General features: G+C 35.2%; 1 protein-coding gene across 10 annotated transcripts in view; it reads right to left on the bottom strand.

The window, feature by feature from the left end:
- Window positions 1-21274, bottom strand: part of MTF2 (metal response element binding transcription factor 2) — a 93118-nt gene that overhangs the window by 48403 nt on the left and 23441 nt on the right. For 9 of the 10 annotated variants that reach the window (XR_013384374.1, XR_013384372.1, XM_077905472.1 and 6 more), the window contains 8 exons: window positions 9760-9958; window positions 9546-9627; window positions 5474-5569; window positions 5137-5237; window positions 4604-4752; window positions 2188-2283; window positions 972-1040; window positions 22-145 (listed from right to left, as the gene is read on the bottom strand). Coding sequence is in view for 8 of the 10 variants with exons in the window: in XM_077905472.1 (XP_077761598.1) it covers window positions 22-145; window positions 972-1040; window positions 2188-2283; window positions 4604-4752; window positions 5137-5237; window positions 5474-5569; window positions 9546-9627; window positions 9760-9958 (916 nt within the window). In the remaining 2 variants the exon portion in view is untranslated. The remainder of the gene's footprint in view (window positions 1-21; window positions 146-971; window positions 1041-2187; window positions 2284-4603; window positions 4753-5136; window positions 5238-5473; window positions 5570-9545; window positions 9628-9759; window positions 9959-21274) is intronic. The other variant, XM_077905475.1, reaches the window with a different exon arrangement.

The following is a 21274-nucleotide window of genomic DNA, read 5'->3' as shown; positions in this document are numbered from 1 at the left end:
ACCCTAACTAAGACCACTTACCTCTCCAGGATGTAATCTATCCCAGTTTTCATTAATGTATGTCATAAGTTCAAGTTCAGAATCAAAGTATTTCTTCTTGTGAATAACACTTAGGTTGTAAAGGCATAGGTGTGCTATATCTACCCTGGAATCCAAAAATAATCACAATATACAAAAACAATGTTTTTGGGTTTTGTTAAGAAATCACATTAAAAAAAAATAAAAACAGCAATTAAAAAGTCCAAAGTGAAGTATTTAGGTAACCAAAAGGTCAACAGCATAAGTCATATTCACAATATAATAAAACATCACATGAAAATAACTGGAAAACATTAAATACACTCAGTAGTAAATATAAAGTAAAAAATATCTGAATAATTACTTCAAATACATTCAAAGAGGAAGTAACTATATGAAAAAATAACTTAAAATAAAAAATTTTGTATTTCACTTACATATAAGCCTTACAACAGATCATACTTTAACACTTTATCTGATTCATGTGTTAAATCTTATCTTTTCCTAAAATACATTAAGCATTTAATAAAAATTCCTAAGTATTTACTATAAGCATTTTATCAGTAAATCTCCAAAATTCATCAAACTTCCCATACCCAAGAATTACACCAAAGCAGAAACTGGCATATTAGGTATAAGACCTCTCTCCTCTATTGTATGCTATTCTGACGACCCAAAAGAATTAAAAACATGAATAAGAATTTAAGAATCTAAAAAATATGTAAAGCTACATTTTATGCATTAGAAAATAACTGGCTTTATTATTTTAGCAAGATGACTAGATAATCTTTAGTGAAATGACATCAGATTTAAGGATAAATAAAAGAAATAAAGACAGGCATAAAGAAAAGCGATTTTTTATTTAAACCAAGTTACTGTATACAGAATGTTTCACCCTGTAGGTTTAAGAACATGGCCCTTTACTGCTCCTTAACAGAAATGTCCATACTTACCACTGTAATGGTAGACGTTTGAGGTATTCTGGTCCAGAACTGCAGACAGAGCAAATAAACGTATAAAACCTAAGGAAAAAAGAAAAGTTGTATGTTGAATAATCAAGGGTATACATAAATTATCCAACAGTTAAAACTAATATTCAGCAGGTACATATCCTACAATAGTTGTGTGATACACAAAGTATAATTTGAATTATGATATTGTGATTTAAAGTTTTCCAGTAACAACAGATGAAATAGTTCATAATGGGGGGGGGGGGGGGGCAAAGGCAGTATTTTTTACCCATTAGACATTCAGAGTTCACATACAGACTCATACACAGGTATAGTTTACTAATGGTTTGTGTGTACCATGAATTGCAAATAGCAGCCCCCATATACAATGTTATATTCAATGCTCTAAACAATCTGGTAAAATAAAAGGAGATAAGCTGATCTTCCGAAGTTCTGAAGGATAGTAAGCAGCATAAGCAGCATTTAAACCCAGATTTTTACACCAAGTTCAGTGCCCTTTCATTTTTCTTCCTAGAGCCCTCTACTATTCCACTTTCTCCTAATCCAGAAAGTACAGTGGGTCTGCTTTTGTAAAATCTTTAGATCGAAGGTGTAAATTTTGTACCAAAATTCTGTGGCCTTTTCCAATTTTCTGTCATAGGATCCATTTGAGGTTCTTTAAAGGAAGGTACCAATGGGAATAGTTTAGAGCATTGTGGGGCAATAGGAATAAATATAATCACTGATCAAATACTTAAAATTGTTCTGGAATAACATCTAAAAGCACAAAAATTATTTGTATTTAAAATTATGCATAATTCTAGTATATCATTCAGTATTTTCCCTCTAAGGTGACTCCTTAAAAAAAAATTTAAAAAATAAGGTGACTCTGCAAATCACCGCTGCAATGACATTTAGAAATCTGAAACTGCGGGATCCCTGGGTGGCGCAGCGGTTTGGCGCCTGCCTTTGGCCTGGGGCGCGATCCTGGAGGCCTGGGATGGAGTCCCACGTCGGGCACCCTGCATGGAGCCTGCTTCTCCCTCTGCCTGTGTCTCTGCCTCTCTGTCTCTCTCTGTGTGACTATCATGAATAAATAAATAAAATCTTTAAAAAAAAAAAAAAAAGAAATCTGAAACTGCAAACATAACTACAGTATAAAAGCTAAAAAAAAAAATTTTTTTTAAGTCAATTGGTAAAGGTCAAATACCCTTCTCACCTGTCTCCAAATAGCATTGGCTTTTGAAGGCATTGCACACAAGCCTCATGAAACCACTGCTTACATTTGCAGCATTGTAGCATCTTTAAATACCAGCTATAACAAGAGAGTTAAGGTTAAAATTACTACCTTTGGAAATAAACTTTTAAAAACAAAACCAAACCAAAAGTTGCATTATAACAAAATAGTTCTGATTACACTATGACATTTTTGCTATAGTTAGCATTAAATTTTTTCTTTCCCAAAAAGGCTACTGATGAATGATTTCACCCCTCTTTTCTTATCCACGAAGATTTATATAAGCTCTTTAAAGATACATGTACTATTTCCAGTCAACAAATGCCTGGTTCCTACACTAGTAAAGAATCTCAAAAAACAACCTAGGATTTTTTTTCACATTAACTCTCTACACTGAATAAGGGAGATTAGTTTCAGAAGTTACTGATGTATGCAGCTACTTGCCCCATATACCAAATAGTCACAGGCAGCTTTGTTTCTTCAGTGTTTCCATTATTTTTGTCCATTATGATGAGAAGGAATAAGAATAGGAATTTAATAAATTTGGTTAACAAAATTGTAAGTCTAATCAAAGACTCTACCAAATGTAAAGGCTTTGTGGCAGGTTTTGTTCTTTTTCAGATAGCTGAAGAAGCTAAGAAAACCGAATCTCTAGCCTAAGGATATCGTCTATTTTCAGCTAGTATATGGTTTTGATATACTGATATCTTTGCCACCCAAATAATGCCTTTTCTTCCAATAATTATTTTGCTCAACAAGTGAGTACCCCATTAACTGTAAGCCATATGTACACAAAGACAAGAAGACTGATATTAAGTAAGGTTATTCATTCATCAAAAGACTAATAAATACTAATTATGTTCCAGGTACTTAGCTAGGTCCCTGCTAAAGTTAGAGTGGCTAGCAATATTAAACACAGTTCATGTGGTCATGGTATTTAAAGAACAACAAATGATCCACCTCATAAAATGCCTATGACAACTTCCACCAATTTTGAGCAATACTTTAAACTAAATGGCAGGTGTATGAGTAAAGGAAATGATCACTCTCTATCGTTATTCACTGTATCTCCTTTATAAGTGATTAAAGAAACTAGACAAATATTTCTTAAAAATCTGCACATGACCAAAAACTAAGAATTGTTATAAAAATGTTAAATCAAAAAAACTCCATTAAGTACTAAAGATTAAGCAGAATGAAGACCTAAAAATTCATTCATCTATACATTCACTTATTCATGTTTCATCACTGAACAACGTATATCTCAGTCATGGTAAACTTTTAAAGACATTTTCTATCCATGCATTTGAACACGTTAGTGACAATGACTGTCATTTAATGACAATGACTATCCCAGCATTCTCCTAAACAGCACCCTTATCAGGCGCCTGGGTGGTTCAGTTTGTTAAGCATCTGACTTTGGCTCAGGACATCTCTAGGTCCTCAGACTGAGCCCTGCGTCTGGCTTCCTGCTCAATGGGAAGTCTGCTTGTCCCTCTCTCTCTGCCCCTCCTCACCCCTCATTCTCTCTCTGCTGCTCTCTCAAATAAATAAAATCTTTTAAAAAAGTAATTAAATAAATGGCACCCTTGCCTTAAGAGAAACACTGAGTCTGGAAGGAAGAAAGACACAAAAATCCAATAATTACAATCTAAAAGAGTGAAATATAAAATGATTCACTAGTCATTTTTTTTAAATGTAGTACAAATACATGATGTATGACTTGGCTTAATGAGATTATTAAAAAAAAAATTAAGAATTAGAAGTATCAGTTGACCACCACAAACCCAAAATGAGCCAAAAAAATAAAATGGGACAACTCAAGAGAAATAATATGTACAATCTTTCCTTAAACAACAGAAGTATACCGTTCTGAACTCTAACAGCTCAATTATATTCTAAGGCTATTCTTAGAAACACTGTATTTTCTAATCATAACACCGTATTTCAAGATTAACTTTCAAAAACTGGAGAGCAACAAAGACAGAGGTTAGATGTCATGTTGCAAAGAATGTTTGATCATAATGGAGATTTTAACCTGGAAAAAAAACTATTGGTACGAATCATGAGAGTAGGAAATATGATTGCTCGATTGAAATATTTTAAGAGTTACCTCCTAAGAAAGATAAGATGTACCCATTTAGTTCCAAAGAGCAAAAGTAGGACCAGTGACCAGCAGTTAAAGATAAATTTCTAAACATTCTTAGACTCATTTATTTAGCTCATATTCCATGATAAAGATGACTATAACTATGGCCTCTAATTTTCTCCCCTAATTTTCTTTATTGATATTTTCATGCATTTACAATTCACTACCATTCTCACACCACAATCAATAACAAAAATAAAGAATATAAACAAAAATCACTTAAGGGGCATAAAATAACTATTTACTTACTCTCCAGGGCCTCCACAATAGCAATAACATTGCTGGACATTGGTTTTATGACCTGCATCCCATTCAAGGTCTGCCACACTATAGGGTAATGTCTGCTTCATGACTTGCAATGCTTTGGCATTTGGTCCTTTCTTAAGCGCACCACCCCTCTATATTAGAGGGAAAAAGTTATTTAAATGAATGAAGGATAAAATTTTAAATACAATTCTTTAACATAAAAATGATTCTGAAACTTCCGAAGAAATTTCCATTCTAAATTTCTTACCATATCACAGACTGTTTGACTAATAATAATCTTTATTTTGTCTTTCAAATTATTGCCCCAATTCCAAGACCACTCACTATCAGAAAATAAGTGCAAGGATAGCTGCAAGTCACTTAAGCATCATTAGTCAAACAATAAGCATCACCTCTTTCTACCCAGCATTGATTGCTCATTTCAGTCACATAAACTTTGAACATACACAATCATTACGTTGAGAATGCCTTACAAATTCCATTTAGGGCTTTAGCCCAAAACACTTAAAAGATACCTTTGTTGTTGTTGCAAAAACACACTGTCGACAGAGCCATTTTTCATCTGAATCAATCACACTGGAATCAATATGAGGTGTGTGACACAACTGATGATATCCTTAATATCAAAAAAAGCATAAAGCAAATTCTATTTTATTAATAAATACTGCAACACAATTTCAAGAAGGCATTTCAGTACTCTTCGCCTACATTAATATATTTACAATTGATGAATAAATTTATGATAACAGCTTCAAATTATCAATGTAAAGTATTTTTAATCATTAATTTTCAACAGGAGCATTAAGTAGGTAATAAAGCTTTTCCACAAGATTAAAGGAAATAAAGGTTTACCTTGGCCACACTTATCACAAATAACCATTTCATTGGGAGCTTCTGAATACTCTTCTTGACATATTGTACAGACCATTTCCCCACTACCAGTGGCTCCTAAAATGTTGAAAATATATATTAAAAGACAGTCATAATATAGAAGTATCTCATATAACAAAGCTACTTTTTTGACTCAGTGGGTAGCCCACAATGGCAATATTTATTCACTAGATCATAATGATTTCTTCTCAAGACAAAGTACTATCTATAAAATGCTATCTCTATGCCCCCTCTGTCCCTCCCACTTGAACTTAAGATACCTAACTACCTACATTGATAATTTAACCTGTTTTTACAGCAGAGGGCATAATGCAAACTGCTCTCAGGCAAATCTCTTATCATTCACTTCTAACATTACTACTCCCCTGCTGGACAAGAAGATGGGATGTTTTGTGAACACTCCAACTATTCTCCAGACTACACATCTACCTATATACATATATTCACTTACCCTACACTGCCTACCATCATGAGACTAAAGAAAGAGGGCAAAGAAGATAATGTCAGTGACTTCTTTGTGGATTCAATACATTTCTTTTTATTTACTAACTTATGAAAGAAGCTGAACTCCAATGATTTAATCTCCCATTTCTGAAATCTGGAAATATGGTGTCCAATAGAATATCCTAACAAAATCTCAATGCAACAAACGTCAAGCTGTTTCACAGTTACTAATTGTATTTTTTACCTGAATAGGTAAATTATTTCTTTAGGCATTTTTACTCCAAAAACAATTTTATTATTAAAAAACAAAAACAAAAACAATTGTATTCTACAGAATTTAGAATATGATTTTAACGTTCTAACATCATTATTCCCAGTATCCAAAAACAATTTTATTATTAAAAAACAAAAACAAAAACAACTGTATTCTACAGAATTTAGAATATGATTTTAATGTTCTAACATCATTATCCCCAGTATTCTCTTCTCATCAATTTCATAGTTAAAGTACACAGTATATTCATTGGTCAACAATAATAAAAATGTACCTTTATGGGCAATCAGCCGGCCAGGTATTGTTAGGCTCTTGACATATATTACTTTGTTTAATTCTAAAATTATTAGAATTTTAGAGTATCTCACTTATAGAGAGGAACTGAGGCTCAGAAAGATAAACTAACCAACCCAAGGACTCTTAGAAAGTATCAAGGCTAGGATTCAAATCCAGATATGCCAGAGTCCATACTCTCTCCACTGTGAGTTCCTTCCTTCTTTTCATTATTTTGTCCTATTTTTTCTATCAAAAGTATTATTCACACTGCTATTTTCAAAATTATAACTTCTAATAGTTGTATAATATTACATCCAGTGGAAATAACCAAATTTACTTTATTACACCTCTACTCTTAGATCTGTAAGTTAACAAATTTTTTATTTGTTCATTTTTTGCAGTTTTTCTTGTCTTTTGGTCTCTCGTCCTCTCACCCTCTCTCTCCCAGGCATTGTTTACTTCTTTGTACACTTGGAAGGACACAGCCTCCATAGCTTCTAAGTTTATGATTCCAGTCAGGAGAGCAACCAGACTGAGCCTGGCACCTCTCAGTCCAAGTCTGCAATTACTGACAGCCCCAGGTTTTGTCTTAGGTATATCAATTTTGTTGTTTTTGTTAAAATAAAACTACAGTAAATACTTTCCACCTACCTTTTCATTTGAATTATTTCTTTTGAATAAACTGCTAGAACTGCATATGCAGTATCGATTATAAAGAATATAAAACATTAATGTAATTGTTAAAGTAATATTTAAGATAAAAATTATTTTCACAGAAACCATAATATTGTTAAATTTTAAAATCCTTTTAAATTTGTTTTAACCTATCTCCCTTTTGCAATGCACTTTTCTTTCACTACTAACATGACTATATATTTTTCCTTATTTACATAAAATTTTTAAGAGTCTTACTAGACAGGTGAAATTAATCCAATTTATCAAGTTATTTTGATATATATCTATTGTCAGCAAGTTTCTTACAGAAAGAAAATTACTAAAGCTACTCTCCTACATTGAAATCTGCCATAGTGCAGTATTTAGTTTCACTTGGTCATTCTATAACAATTACATGTGTGCTTTTTGGGTGCTATAAAGAGTTAAATAGGGGTGCCTGGGTGGCACAGTGGGTTTAGCATTGGACTCTTGGTTTAGGCTCAGGTCATGATCCTAGGATCGTGAGTCTGAGGTCTGCATTGGGTCCTATGCTCAGCACAGAGTCTGCCTGAGTTTCTCTCTCTCTCTCTCTCATTCTGTCCCTTTCCCCTATGAATGGGCACACACTCTCTCTCTCAAATAAATTAAAAAAAAATTTTTTTTAAAGGGTTAAATAGCTAAGGAGTGATCCTTTTTTTCTTTTCAATTCTAAGGATAATAATTTTTAAAAAGCCAGTCAGCAAAAACAATCACAGACCACTTAGCTGATAAACTGGGTGCAACACATATTGGACAGTACTTCTTACTGTAACAACTTTCTATATGTACTACTGACATTTTTCTTCCTGTCTGGAAGGAAGGAGTAGAGAGAGGGAAGAAAGGAGACAGAAAGATCTATTTTTAACCTGCAAGAACCCTGAAAAGTTGAGAGAGTCACATAACTAACAGGGGAACAGAAGCAGTATAACATGTTTCAGTCCTACCACAGAGAAAAACTGAAGTTTACAAACTAAGAAAGAAAAAATTCTGTATGCAGGGTAACAAGACCTGCTCAGTATCACTACTGTTGGAGAACTATCCTCCTATCCCTTTCCTCATTGACTCAATTTCAGGTTCAAAACATATTTTCAGTACTTTAAACTGATTAGTCTTAAAAACTATAAAAAATTTGTCTTAAAAGACATTTTACTAGAGTTACGAGCTATTGAGTTCCCCAGCAAAGCCTGAGTACCAAACTATGTATATGGTAATTAGAAATTCTAATTCTTTTACCAAAACTTTCTTAGTCTTTAAAAAAATTATGAAATGAAGAAATAGAACACAGTAGTAACCTACCACAGAGTTCCACTTGGGATTCAAATTAAAAACCCAAGCACTAAGTACTTTAGAAAGATATCCAACCTTCAGGGAAAGAAAATTTATGTCTCCTTTCTACAAGATATGAAACACAGGTCTTATTGCAATTAAAAAAAAAAAAAGTGGGGGTTTGGTATACAACTAAAATATTTAGATTTTTTTTAAAAAGATTTTATTTACTTATTCATGAGAGATAGAGAGAGAGAGAGAAGCAGAGACACAGGCAAAGGGAGAAGCAGGCTCCATGCAGGGAGCCCGACACGGGACTCGATCTCGGGTCTCCAGGATCACACCCTGGGCTGAAAGCAGCACTAAACCACTGAGCCACCCGGGCTGCCCAATACTTAGATTTTTAATAATCATAATTTATAAATCACTTTTCATGAAATATCTAGAATAACACGTTTATATGGCAGATTCAAAGGGCATACGTAATTATAGAAATTATTACAATAAAATAGAAAGCATTACAAGAAACATACCTATAACCAAACCAAGTCATACCTGTATTCATTTTTACTTCTACACAAATACAGAATAATTTTCCCATCTAAACATTAAAAATTCTAATTAACCGATCATTTCAAATCATTCTTATTAATGAATACTTCTAATACTCTAAACCTGTTTAAAATACCCTAATTTCCCCCAAAACATCTGGCAAATAGTATGTTCTCAATAAATATTAGCTCTCTGCATTACTTTTACTAATATAAGCAAGTAACAGTTAAATTGAAGCCCAAAGTATTTCCATATCAGTGGCTAAAAATTTTTCTTCAGAGTTATTAGATGGGTCCTAACAATAGTTCATAGATGTGCATCACTGATGCATCTGTTCTTTAGTCTATCACTACTCTAACAAGAATAATCCCTATTCTTACAGGGTCAATGACATAGATTATAACTCCTTGAGGACTGTGAAGAATACATTTTCTCAAAAGTGATTCAGAGTTACTCAATAGAAAATGACAGGCTAAAGGAAATCAAATTTTAGTGTAAATCATGTTCAAGAGAAATAGTAGCACCTGCCTGTTTGAATGTCCTTCCAGAGAACCCAAGATTTAGAACTGTCTTCAAATATGATGAAGCAGCTCTGTTTCAATATGTTTATCTGAAATATAAAGGAATTATGGTGATTTCCTTTTAAGTCAAAAACTAAGTTTTGAAGTTAAATTTATAATTCAAAATTATTAAAAGTTTACTGCAAAAAAAAAACAGCAAAAGATATATAAAGGTAACTTGCCTTTTTGATAGTTCCAAGATAAAACAAGCCATCTGACCATCTAGCTAGGACATCCTGACCCTCTTCAAATTTACATGCTGGCTTTTTGACTTTATGTCCATCCTGTAAAGACAGCTTGGTCAAGGATGTTGGGGTCTTTTGGTTTCGACGTAAAGGAGACCGCTTGTGGACCAGTGAATTACCTGCCCCTGTAGAGTCTCTGTTTAGGAAGTAAAAGACCATACATAAAATTAACTTACTTATAGAGCTTATTTATGATATGCTTTATATATTAATCAAAAATTTTGATTTATTAAGAACCTTAAATTGGAGAAAAATATAATAATAGGTAACCTCAAATCACAAATGCTCTCTAGGAACAAATAACTTTAAAAGAAAATGGTAGATGTTCTCAATATTCATTCAGTGCCTACTTTTACTGAGGCAAGGATTCAGCAACCACTCCAAGATCACACATATTCAGGTCAACTATTATCAATATAACAGCTCTAAACCGAAGTAGGTAAGCCACAGTCTTGAGCAAAGGATGCCTTAAATCTCATGACTGGGTTTAAATAAACTAAAAGAAGTTACATGGCACATTCCATAAGCACATGAGAAAGAATAAAAATGATTAGGCCACACATAGTAAAAACACACTGACCAATGACTTTGGGGTGGTTACATATATTCAATTCATTGGAAGAGTAGTGATGACCTCCTTTCAGGGAACCCTACTGAATTAAGTCTTGTATATTAATGAGAACATGTCCCAAGTCCCTCAAATACAAAGATTAAGAGTTTATAAAAATTAAGAACTACCAATTTCACAAAATCATATTCAAACGAGAGGTATAACATCACTTACATTTTTTAACCAAGACTCCAAAATTGTATCCCAAAAATACATTATAATTTGCATATTAATTATTCCACAAACAGCACAGCATATCCATAGCATAACTACTATCAACTTTTCTCAAAGGTAACAAAGTACTGTTTGTTTTGTTTCACTTTCTTTACTTAGATGCTTTACTAATTAAACATACAACAATGTATAAAACTAGACAGTAACTGAAAAGTAGATAGTATAAAAGTTAAGTAAAAATAAAACAAGTAGGGACCCCTGGGTGGTTCAGCGGTTGAGGGTGTGCCTTTGGCTCAGGGCATGATCCTGAAGTATTGGGATCGAGTCCCACATCAGGCTCCCTCATGGAGTCTGCTTCTCCCTCTGCCTATCTCTGCCTCTCTCTCTTTGTGTCTCTCATGTATAAATAAATAAATAATCTTAAAAAAAGAAACAAACAAGTAGGTGGGACGCCTCGGTGGCTCAGCGGTTGAGCAGTTGAACGTTCTGCCTTTGGCCCAGGGTGTGATTCTGGAGTCCCGGGATTGAGTCCCACCATCAGGCTTCCTGCATGGAGCCTGCTTCTCTCTCGCCTATGTGTCTCTCATGAATAAATAAAATCTTTAAAAAATTAACAATAAAAAATAAGTAGGGAAGAAAAAATGTTTCAATAGCTAGGAATTGGAACTACCCTACTGCAATACCTAAGAATACACAAATTCAAGGAAATTCTTGTCATCAGCTTGAACATGGATGAACCTTGAAGACATTTTGCTAAGCAAAATAAGCCAGATAAAAAGAACAAGTATTGTATAATCCCACTTATATGATGTAATTAGAGTATCAAATTCATTGAGACAGAGAGCAAAATGGTGGTTGCCTGGAGCCAGGAGGAGGTCAGCATGCAGAGCTGGTGTTTAAAGAGTAGTACAGAGTTTCAGTTTGAAAGATACTGTATTTTTTTTCAAGTTTTTATTTAAATCCCAGTTAAAAAATAACATCAGGGCAGCCCTGGTGGCTTAGCGGTTTAGCGCTGCCATCCGCCCAGGGTGTGATCCTGGAGTCCCGGGATCAAGTCCCACATCAGGCTCCCTGCATGGAGCCTGCTTCTCCCTCTGCCTGTGGTCTCTGCCTCTCTCTGTGTGTGTCTTTCAAGAATAAATAAATAAAATCTCAAGGAAAAAAAAAATAATGTTCTTAAGTGAAACAGGGTTTTCTCTGTGTGTGTGGGCACGTTGATGTATATGGAGGGTTTTTTGTTTTTGTTTTTACTGTAAGTGCTCAACAATAAAAAATATTGCCTTGTTTATGCTAATGTACACAGAAGTTTGACCAAACATTGTTTTCATGCCATCTATACAGAGATCAACACAGTGAAGAAGGCAAATAACATCTAAGTATTAAGAAAATAATTTTGATCTTTCAAACTTCTACAAGGATCTATTGTAGTGATGGATGTAGTGTAGTGTGATCCATCTCACACTATGAGAACCATGCTCTAAATAAAAGAATATATGTTATATGTATCTAAATAAAGGGACTATGTCTGCCATAGATAGCTGTAAGGAAAAGGCATTTAGTATGATGATTAAGGAGTTAAAAGTCTGACAAGATGAGTGCTAGAGAGAAAAATGGAGAATGAATAACTACCATTAATCTTACCAACCGGAGTGCTCAATGCTAGGCTGAGAATCTTCTTTCACTAGACACTAAACAACTTATTGCCTTCAAATCACAATATGAAAATGACTCGTATCACAGTAAGTACTTTCTGGAAAACTATAAATCCAGGGCACCTGGGTGGCTCTGTCGGTTAAGCTTCTGCCTTCAGCTGAGGTCATGATCTCAGGGTCTTGGAATTGAGAACCACACTGGGCTCCCTGCTCAGCAGGGAGTCTGCTTTTACCTCTGCTCCTCCCCCCATTTGTGTGCACAGCAAGCAATATAATTAATTATAGGTGAAAAATGACTTAATAGAATGCCAGGGTGGCTACTCGGACCTAGAATCTTCCAATTCTAGACTGGAAAATGTACAAAAATCAAAATTGCAAACATTCCCAGATTGGTTTTGTATGCTATGCTATTACTTCAACAGATTCTTTTTCACAACTGTCTCCCACCTTACTCTCTTAAAATGTTATAAGGATCTTTGAGGGAAAAGAGAACAACTAAAATTCCCTTGTTTCCTTATGCTCCCTGCTCCCTTCCACCACACTCCCATTTTCTTTCCTCCCATTCAGAGCCAAACCTTTGGAGGAAATTTACACACTTCCAACTCTCTCTACTATATTCTTCCCCATTTACTCTTCAGCCCACTGCAACACAAATCACTGTTCCCTCACTCAAATACTCCACACCAAAAACAGGGAATGTGTCTGTCTTACAATGCTCTGCATAGGGCATGATACATAAAAGGCAGAAAGGTTATATGGAAATGTATAAAGATGAAGCAATTCAAGAAAAATCTATATTTAAAGAGTTATATTATTTCTAAAAATGATTGCATGCACAAATAATCTGTTTTGTTCTGAATAAACAATAGAATCTAATTCACATACCACAACAAACACAATCTTTTATTCACATAAACATGAAGAATATAAATCATACAAAACTGCATTAATAAACCGGTATTTATGGAAAGTATTATCCTTTTAGAATTTTTGCCCAAAGAAACTAACAAAAAATAAAGCAAGAAAGTAAAGCAAATGACCTATAATATAGCACAACTCAAATGTAATAAGGATAAACACTACATTTATTCCTCCCCCAAGGTTATTTCACCCATTATTGTCACTGATTACTTCCCTCTTCTCTAGAATGTGACCTTTATTAGAAGCCGGATTAGTTTTTCTAATTTTAGAATTTATTATTTCCTTTCTGATTAAAGGTAAACATAAAATGGTAAATAATACAGAAAGAGTGGAAAATGAAAATTTTCCATGTTACTTCCTCCCACAAAAGAACTGTTAATCTCCTGACTTTTCTTATGTAAATACCACATACAAAGACATAATTAATGTTTTAATAAAGAGCGGAATATTAAATATACCGTTCTATAACTTATCATACATATAGTAATGTATCTTGACAATGTTATATCCATTTATGTAAGTATAAAACAAAAGTATGTAAGATAATTGTTTCTTCAAATGCCAAGCTACTTTCCAAATACAACCCAACTGAAGAACATTTAGTATGTTTTCAATGTTTTACTATTACAAGCAATATAAAGCTCATCCTTTTATTTTTTTTTTAATTTTTATTTATTTATGATAGAGAGAGAGAGAGAGAGAGAGAGAGAGGCGCAGAGACACAGGCAGAGGGAGAAGCAGGCTCCATGCACCGGGAGCCCGACGTGGGATTCGATCCCGGGTCTCCAGGATCGCGCCCTGGGCCAAAGGCAGGCGCCAAACCGCTGCGCCACCCAGGGATCCCAAGCTCATCCTTTTACATTTTTAAGTGTTTCTGCCACTACATGAGATAAATTAATAAAAAATAATTACTGTATCAGAGAATATACACATTTTTCCCTTTTTGCTGTAGAAAATTACAAACATATGCAAAAGCAGACCAAACAAGTATAACAAATCATCAGGTACTCACCACCCAGTTTCAATTATCATCTCATGGCCAAAACTACTTCATTTAAACACCCCATTTTACATTATATGTATTTTAAATTACAATATCAAATGAATCTCCAAAAAAGTAGTCTCACTGACACTACCACAACAGTACTTGAAGGCCCATACCTTCACCAACAGTATTTATCCTTTTCCTATTCGACAGACAACACACACATACACACACACAGATTTCTATCTAAAGTTCTATTATTATTAGAAAAGGATTTTTTCCACAGGTTTGTTAATTTGTATGTCTTCTGAAACAGCAGATATCCTGTCTTTTTCTAAAACTGAAATGTTGGGATATATATATATATATTCTGTATATGCATATATATATGCATATACATATATATATATTCTGTATACGCATATATATATGCATATATATACACACACACACACACACACACACACACACACTCAGCTGTCAGAAAGGACAAACACCTACCATTTGCTTTGATGTGGATGGAACTGGGAGGCATTACGCTGAGTGAAATAAGTGGAGAAAGACAATCATCATATGGTTTTAATCATATGTGGAATATAAGAAATAGTGAAAGGGACTACAAGGGAAAAGAGGGAAACTGGGGAAAAATTAGAGGAAGTCAAACCATGAAATTCCTAACTCTGGGAAACAGAGGGTGGGGAAAAGGAGTGACTAGGTGACAGGCACTAAGGAGGGCACTTGATGGGATGAGCATTGGGTGTTACATTATATGTTGGCAAACTGAATTTAAAGAAAAAAAAATCAGATCAGAGAAAATTTAAACAGAAAACCAAAGCAAATAAAGTAGTTGGTGTGCTTGCCCTTTTTCTTAAGCTGTGTACTCTCAACCTCTGTTGTTGGGTTATGTAAGGTGCCCATGTTCTTCTCAAGACCCATCAAATCTCCAGTCCATGCCTTTTTGTTTTTCATGTTACTAGTGCCAATAATACTGTTGCTTCTCCCAAATGGAGTTAGATAAAGTTAAATTTCATTCTACTGCCAAATAAAGTGCATATCCCCCACTTAACAAGGAAACTATCTGAATATTAATTACATGGGAGACCACAGACAGTTAATTTCTTTTGTCTACAATAATCTATGAGGCCAATATTAAAAAACATGGATTAAGAACTATTTTCTCAATAAATGGCAAAAAATATAAAGAAATTTGACTTTAAGGTTAATTCTTTTTCCTTCAATAAATATTTAGTAAGTATCTGTTCTAAGCCTGGTGAATAAGATAGTCAAGGTCTCTATCCTCAGGGTCCAAGATTTTGATAGGGAAGACTCAACTAGACCTTCCTTCTTAAGTCTCTTTTCCTGATTCAACCTCACCCACCTAGTTCAGGTTAGATGTTCTCTTGGTATGCAATAGTTCTCCCATCACTGTATTTCTCATACTGTGTTCCAATTGCCTTAGTTCTCTTCATCTACTCTCCACTTCCTCAACAGTTTGTATTCGGAGGGAAAATGTCCCATTTTGTTTACCATTCCTTCCCCAGACCTAGCCTAGTGCCAGAATGTATTAAGAACATAATCAATAGCAAATTACCAATAGTTAACTGGTAATTTAATTAAAGGCAATCTCTTAAGAGCCAAATGCCACTACCCCAACATAGGACTTATCTCCCCATAAGGAACTTTCATCCCTCTGCTGCTGAGTTTCCCCTCCTATTCTCTGATAACCCAATCAGTCATGACTGATCCCCCACTAAGTCTCTAGTACCCTTATCACTACTCTTCAACCCATGAAGTTCCACTTGGCAGCAAAGGAAGGAAAACCTAGTCTCACTTTGCATTGTCACCCTCCAGTGGAACACTTCTCTCACTGACTCACCCTACTCCAAAAAGTCAAAAGAGTATGCAATTGCAGGAAATAACAGGGACTGCTACAAAAAAGAAGAAAATACTGATTTTGCCACTATCCTTTTATCTGTCCCGTCCTAACCAATCTCATCTCTTAAAAAACAAAAGCTGCCATCTATCCCAGGCTCTTTCACACAATTTCTTCCCATCTCAGGAAAAAGTAGTACATGTGTGGGTGAATCACATGTGAACGATATAACATAACCTAACAAGTGCCACATTTGGTGAGATTTTTCACAAGGATATGGTTAAACTCATGAGGCTGTGCAGGGCTGAACCAGGGCCCAGGTGCAAGCAGAAGACAATCTACTGAAGCTTGGGCCTGGATTAAAGGTATGGGAAAATAATTCTCTTTTATCTCTTGCAGAAGGTGTAAGTAAAATGAAGCTTGAGGCTGGCTAAATTCTTTTTGGTAGAGATTTCCTTGAAAGTAGAACATCAAAGAGGACCAGGGTGGGATCCCTGGGTGGCCCAGTGGTTTAGCGCCTGCCTTTGGCCCAGGGCGCGATCCTGGAGACCCGGGGTCGAATCCCACGTCAGGCTCCCGGTGCATGGAGCCTGCTTCTCCCTCTGCCTGTGTCTCTGCCTCTCTCTCTCTCTCTCTCACTGTGTGCCTTCATAAATAAATTAAAAAAAAAAAAATTAAAAAAAAAAAAAAAAACAGAGGACCAGGGTCAGACTGAGAAAATAGAAATCATAAAGCAGGCACCTTAATGACTGGCTCTACTCTAATCCTTAGTTTTAGAAATTATAAAAACATAACAATGCATATTTTTAAAATTTCAAGTAGATAAAAAGGTTTAAAATGAAATGCCATAGTTGCCCACCCATCCCTTCCTACATCCCAATCTTGCTCTCCAGAGGTCGGTGCTTTCTTTCTTAACTCTTTCAGCTATTTCTTCTGGGAGGTTACCTCCGTAGCTCTAAATAATGTGCATGTGCTTATATTTCTCTTTTTAATGGATCTATTTCAAGTCTTTTTTTTAACTTTTTAAAAAAGATTTTATTTTACTTGAGAGAGTGTGATCGAGAGAGAGAGAGAGAGAGAGAGAGAGAGAGAACACTATTAGGAGGGGGAAGGGCAGAGGGAGATGGAGAACCAGACTTCCTACTAAGCAGGGAGCCTGATGCAAGGCTCAATCCCAGGACTCCCAGGACTGTAACCTGAGCTGAAGGCAAACACTTAACTGACTGGGGCGCCCACGTGCACCTCACATCTAACTTATTATTAAAAATTGCAGGGGAGGGATCCCTGGGTGGCGCAGCGGTTTGGCGCCTGCCTTTGGCCCAGGGCGCGATCCTGGAGACCCAGGATCGAATCCCACATCAGGCTCCCGGTGCACGGAGCCTGCTTCTCCCTCTGCCTATGTCTCTGCCTCTCTCTCTCTCTCTCTCTCTCTGTGACTATCATAAATAAATAAAAAAATTTAAAAAAAAATTTTTTTTTTTTAAAAATTGCAGGGGAGATCCCTGGGTGGCTCAGCGGTTTGGCACCTGCCTTTGGCCCAGGGGCGATCCTGGAGTCCTGTGATCGAGTCCCGCGTTGGGCTCCCAGCATGGGGCCTGCTTCTCCCTCCTCTTGTGTCTCTGCCTCTCTCTCTCTATGTCTATCATAAATAAATAAATAAATAAACAAACAAATAAATAAATAATCTTTAAAATAAAAAAAAATTGCAGGGCACATGGTTGGCTCAGTGGCTGAGCAGCTGCCTTTGGCGCAAGTCATGATCCCAGAGTCCTGGGATCAGTCCTGCATCAGGCTCCCACAAGAAGTTTACTTCTCCCTCTATGTCTCTTTGTCTCTGCGCCTCTCTTTCTGCGTCTCTCATGAATAAATAAAATCTTAAAAAAAAAAATGTAACTACCAACTCCCAAACTCTACAATCTTATTGGACTAATTTCATGAAATCAATAATGTGTTGATATGGATGGAACTGGAGGGTATTATGCCAAATGAACTAAGTCCATCAGAGAAAGACAATTATCATATGGTTTCACTCATATGTGGAATATAAAAAATAAGGAAAGGACCCACACATAAGGGAAAGGAAGAAATGAGTGGGGAAAAATTAGAGAAGCAGACAGACCATGAGACTCCTAACTCTGGGAAACAAAAAAGGGTTGCAGAAGGAGAGGTAGGTGGGGGGACAGGATAACTGGGTGACAAGCATTAAGGAGGGCACATGATGAGCACTGGGTGTTATACTACATGTTGGAAAACTGAACTTAGATAAAATATTAATAAATAAATAAAATTATGTTTTAACTAATTAAAACTATAAATATTCATCACCGCAAAGCTAAATGGCACACTTCCAACAAACAATCTTTCTTACTTTTTTTTTTCCTGGAATTGCTTATTAACGTGTTCCTTTGTTTCCTTGGTTTCAAATTGTCAAGAATTTATTAAAACCTTTTTCTCTGCAGGTAACTCTTGCTTTTGGAGCTCTCCATATTCCTGCACCACTCTGCACTGATTACTCTCTAGGCCTTATCATCTTCAAAGTTTCTCTTATCACTCTATTTTCTTGATTATATATTCTTTTGTTGGAGCTATGGCTTACAATTAAAGGATATATACATGTACATTTTCTTTTTTATAACTTATTTTATTTTAGAGAGAGTGAGAACAAGTGAAGGGGAGGTCAGAGAAAAAGGGAAAGACAGTCTCAAGCAGACTCTGTCCTGAGTATGGAGCCTGATGTGGAGCTCGATCCCAGGACCTTGAGATCATGACCTGAGCTGAAATCACCAGTCAGACACTTAACTGTGTCATCAGATGCCCCTACATGTACATTTCCTGAGCCTTTATGTATCTAAACCTATCTCAATCCTAAATTCATGATGGACTGCTGTTTCCTGGATATGGAATTTGATGTTGAAAATATTTTCCCTAAGAAGTTTGATGATGTACCTATGTTACATTTAATATTCAGCACTGATGATGAAAAATCTGATACCTCAGTAGAGGTATTCATTAAGAAATTAGTAAGTCATAGAGATAAAAGGTACAATAGGGAATATAGTCAATGACATTGTAAAAGCATTGTGGGGTGATAGCTACACTTATGGTGAGAAGAACATAATGGAAAACTAATATAATATTGTGTGTCAACTCTATGTCAAAAACCCACAAAACCATAAAAATAAAATCAGAAATGAAAGAGAAGACACTAAAACTGATACCAGAGAAATACAAAGGATTACTATACACAATTATAAAACAATAGACAATCTAAAAGAAATACATTGCTAGAAACATAGAACCTACCAAGACTGAATCACGAAGAAACAGAAAATCTAAACATACCAATTACCACTAAGGAGATTAAATCAGTAATCAAAAACTCCCAAAAAAACAGAAGTTCAAAACAAGACATCTTCACCAGTGAATTCTACCAAACTTTCAAAGAATCTTCTCAAACTCTTCCAAAAAAACAGAAAAAAAGATAACATTTCCAAACTCATTAATGAGGCCAGTATTATCCTGATACTAAACCCAGACAAGGATGCCACAACAAAAGAAAATTACAGGGTAATATTCTTGAACACTGATGCAAAAATCCTCAATAAAATATTAAGTAAACTGAATTCAATACATTAAAGGAATCAAACATCATGATTATGTGGGATTTATTCCAGATACAAGATGGTTCAAAAAAAAAAAAAAAAACAAGATGGTTCAACATCCACAAAAATCAATGTGATACACCACACCACAAATAGAGGATAAAAATCTTATGATCACAACAGATACAGAAAAAGCATTTGATAAAAGTCAACATTCATTTATGATAAAACTCTCAACAAAGTGGGAATAGAGGGAACACACCTCAACATAATAAAGACCATATATGACAAACCCACAGCTAACTCATGTTCAGCAGTGAAAAGCTGAAAATTTTCCTCTAAGATCAGGAACAAGACAAGGATGCCCTCTTTCACTTATCTTTCTCAACATAGTATTGGAAGCAATAGCTGCAGCAATTAGGTGAGAAAAAGAAATAAAAGACATCCAAATTAGACAGGAAGAAGTAAACCTGTTACTATTTGCAGATGATATGATGTTATATATAGAAAATCCCTAAGACTCCACCAGAAAACTGTTAGAACTAATAAATGAATTCAGGATACAAAGTCAATATACCAAAATCTGTTGCATTTCTATACACTAGTAACAGACTATCAGGAAGAAAAATTTTAAATTTCATTTATAAATTGCACTGATAAAATTGGCAAATATCTGGGGAAGAATAATCAGGAAATCTAGGAAGTTGGATAAAAAGATGCACAGCTCAGAAAGAAAATCAGGTTTGGAAATAAAGACTTGAAGTCATGAAAACAGTGATGGTATTTGGAGCCCTGAATAAAAATGAGAAGAGAAATGGAATGAGAACTTTACTATAGTAAAACAGCAAAGTGAAAATTCTCTGCCCCTTCTCATGCTAAAACAAAGAGAAAAGAAAAACTTAAAACCACGCCATCTTCAATCATACTAGAGTATAGGTGAAACTCTAAATCACAATATACGAAAATGGAAAACAGCTGAAAGAATAAACAACACTGACAAAATGGAGAAAATTAAACTTAAGCACCCAGCAAGGAAAAAAAATGATGAGAAACAACCCACTTGTCCCTCAGAACCCCAAAGACTGAAGAACTGGTGGCACCGGACTCAAAAGACAGAGGTCAGGTGAGCTCAAAGAATAGAAGAATATGTGGAAGTCTGCATAAAAGGACAGGTGGATCCCTAGTCACATCTTGTATCTATAAATCATATCAGGAGACGGAGGAAAGTTTATCCATTCAAAGAACTAAATAAAGGGAAACAAACAGAAAGCACAGAGAGAACAGGTAAAGTACTTACTGAAAATGGGGTAAGTTTTCTTTATGAATATATTCAAGGGCAGCCCTGGGTGGCTCAGCGGTTTAGCACCTGCCTTCAGCCCGGGCGTGATCCTGGAGACCCGGGATCGAGTCCCACGTCAGGCTCCCTGGATGGAGCCTGCTTCTCCCTCTGCCTGTGTCTCTGCCTGTTTCACTCTCTCATGAATAAATAAATAAATAATATTTTAATAATTAATCAATTAATTCAAGCCATTACGTGAAAAAGAAATGAATTTAAAAATACATTTTTCAATACCTAATAAATAAATGGATCTAGGCATTGAGTACCAGTGGCTCTAACAGCACAAGAGAAACAAC

This window comes from Canis aureus, chromosome 8 (genome assembly GCF_053574225.1).
Source record: "Canis aureus isolate CA01 chromosome 8, VMU_Caureus_v.1.0, whole genome shotgun sequence".
Taxonomy (NCBI): domain Eukaryota; kingdom Metazoa; phylum Chordata; class Mammalia; order Carnivora; family Canidae; genus Canis; species Canis aureus.
Note: the sequence above shows the minus strand (reverse complement) of the source record. Positions and strands in the feature narration are given on the sequence as shown.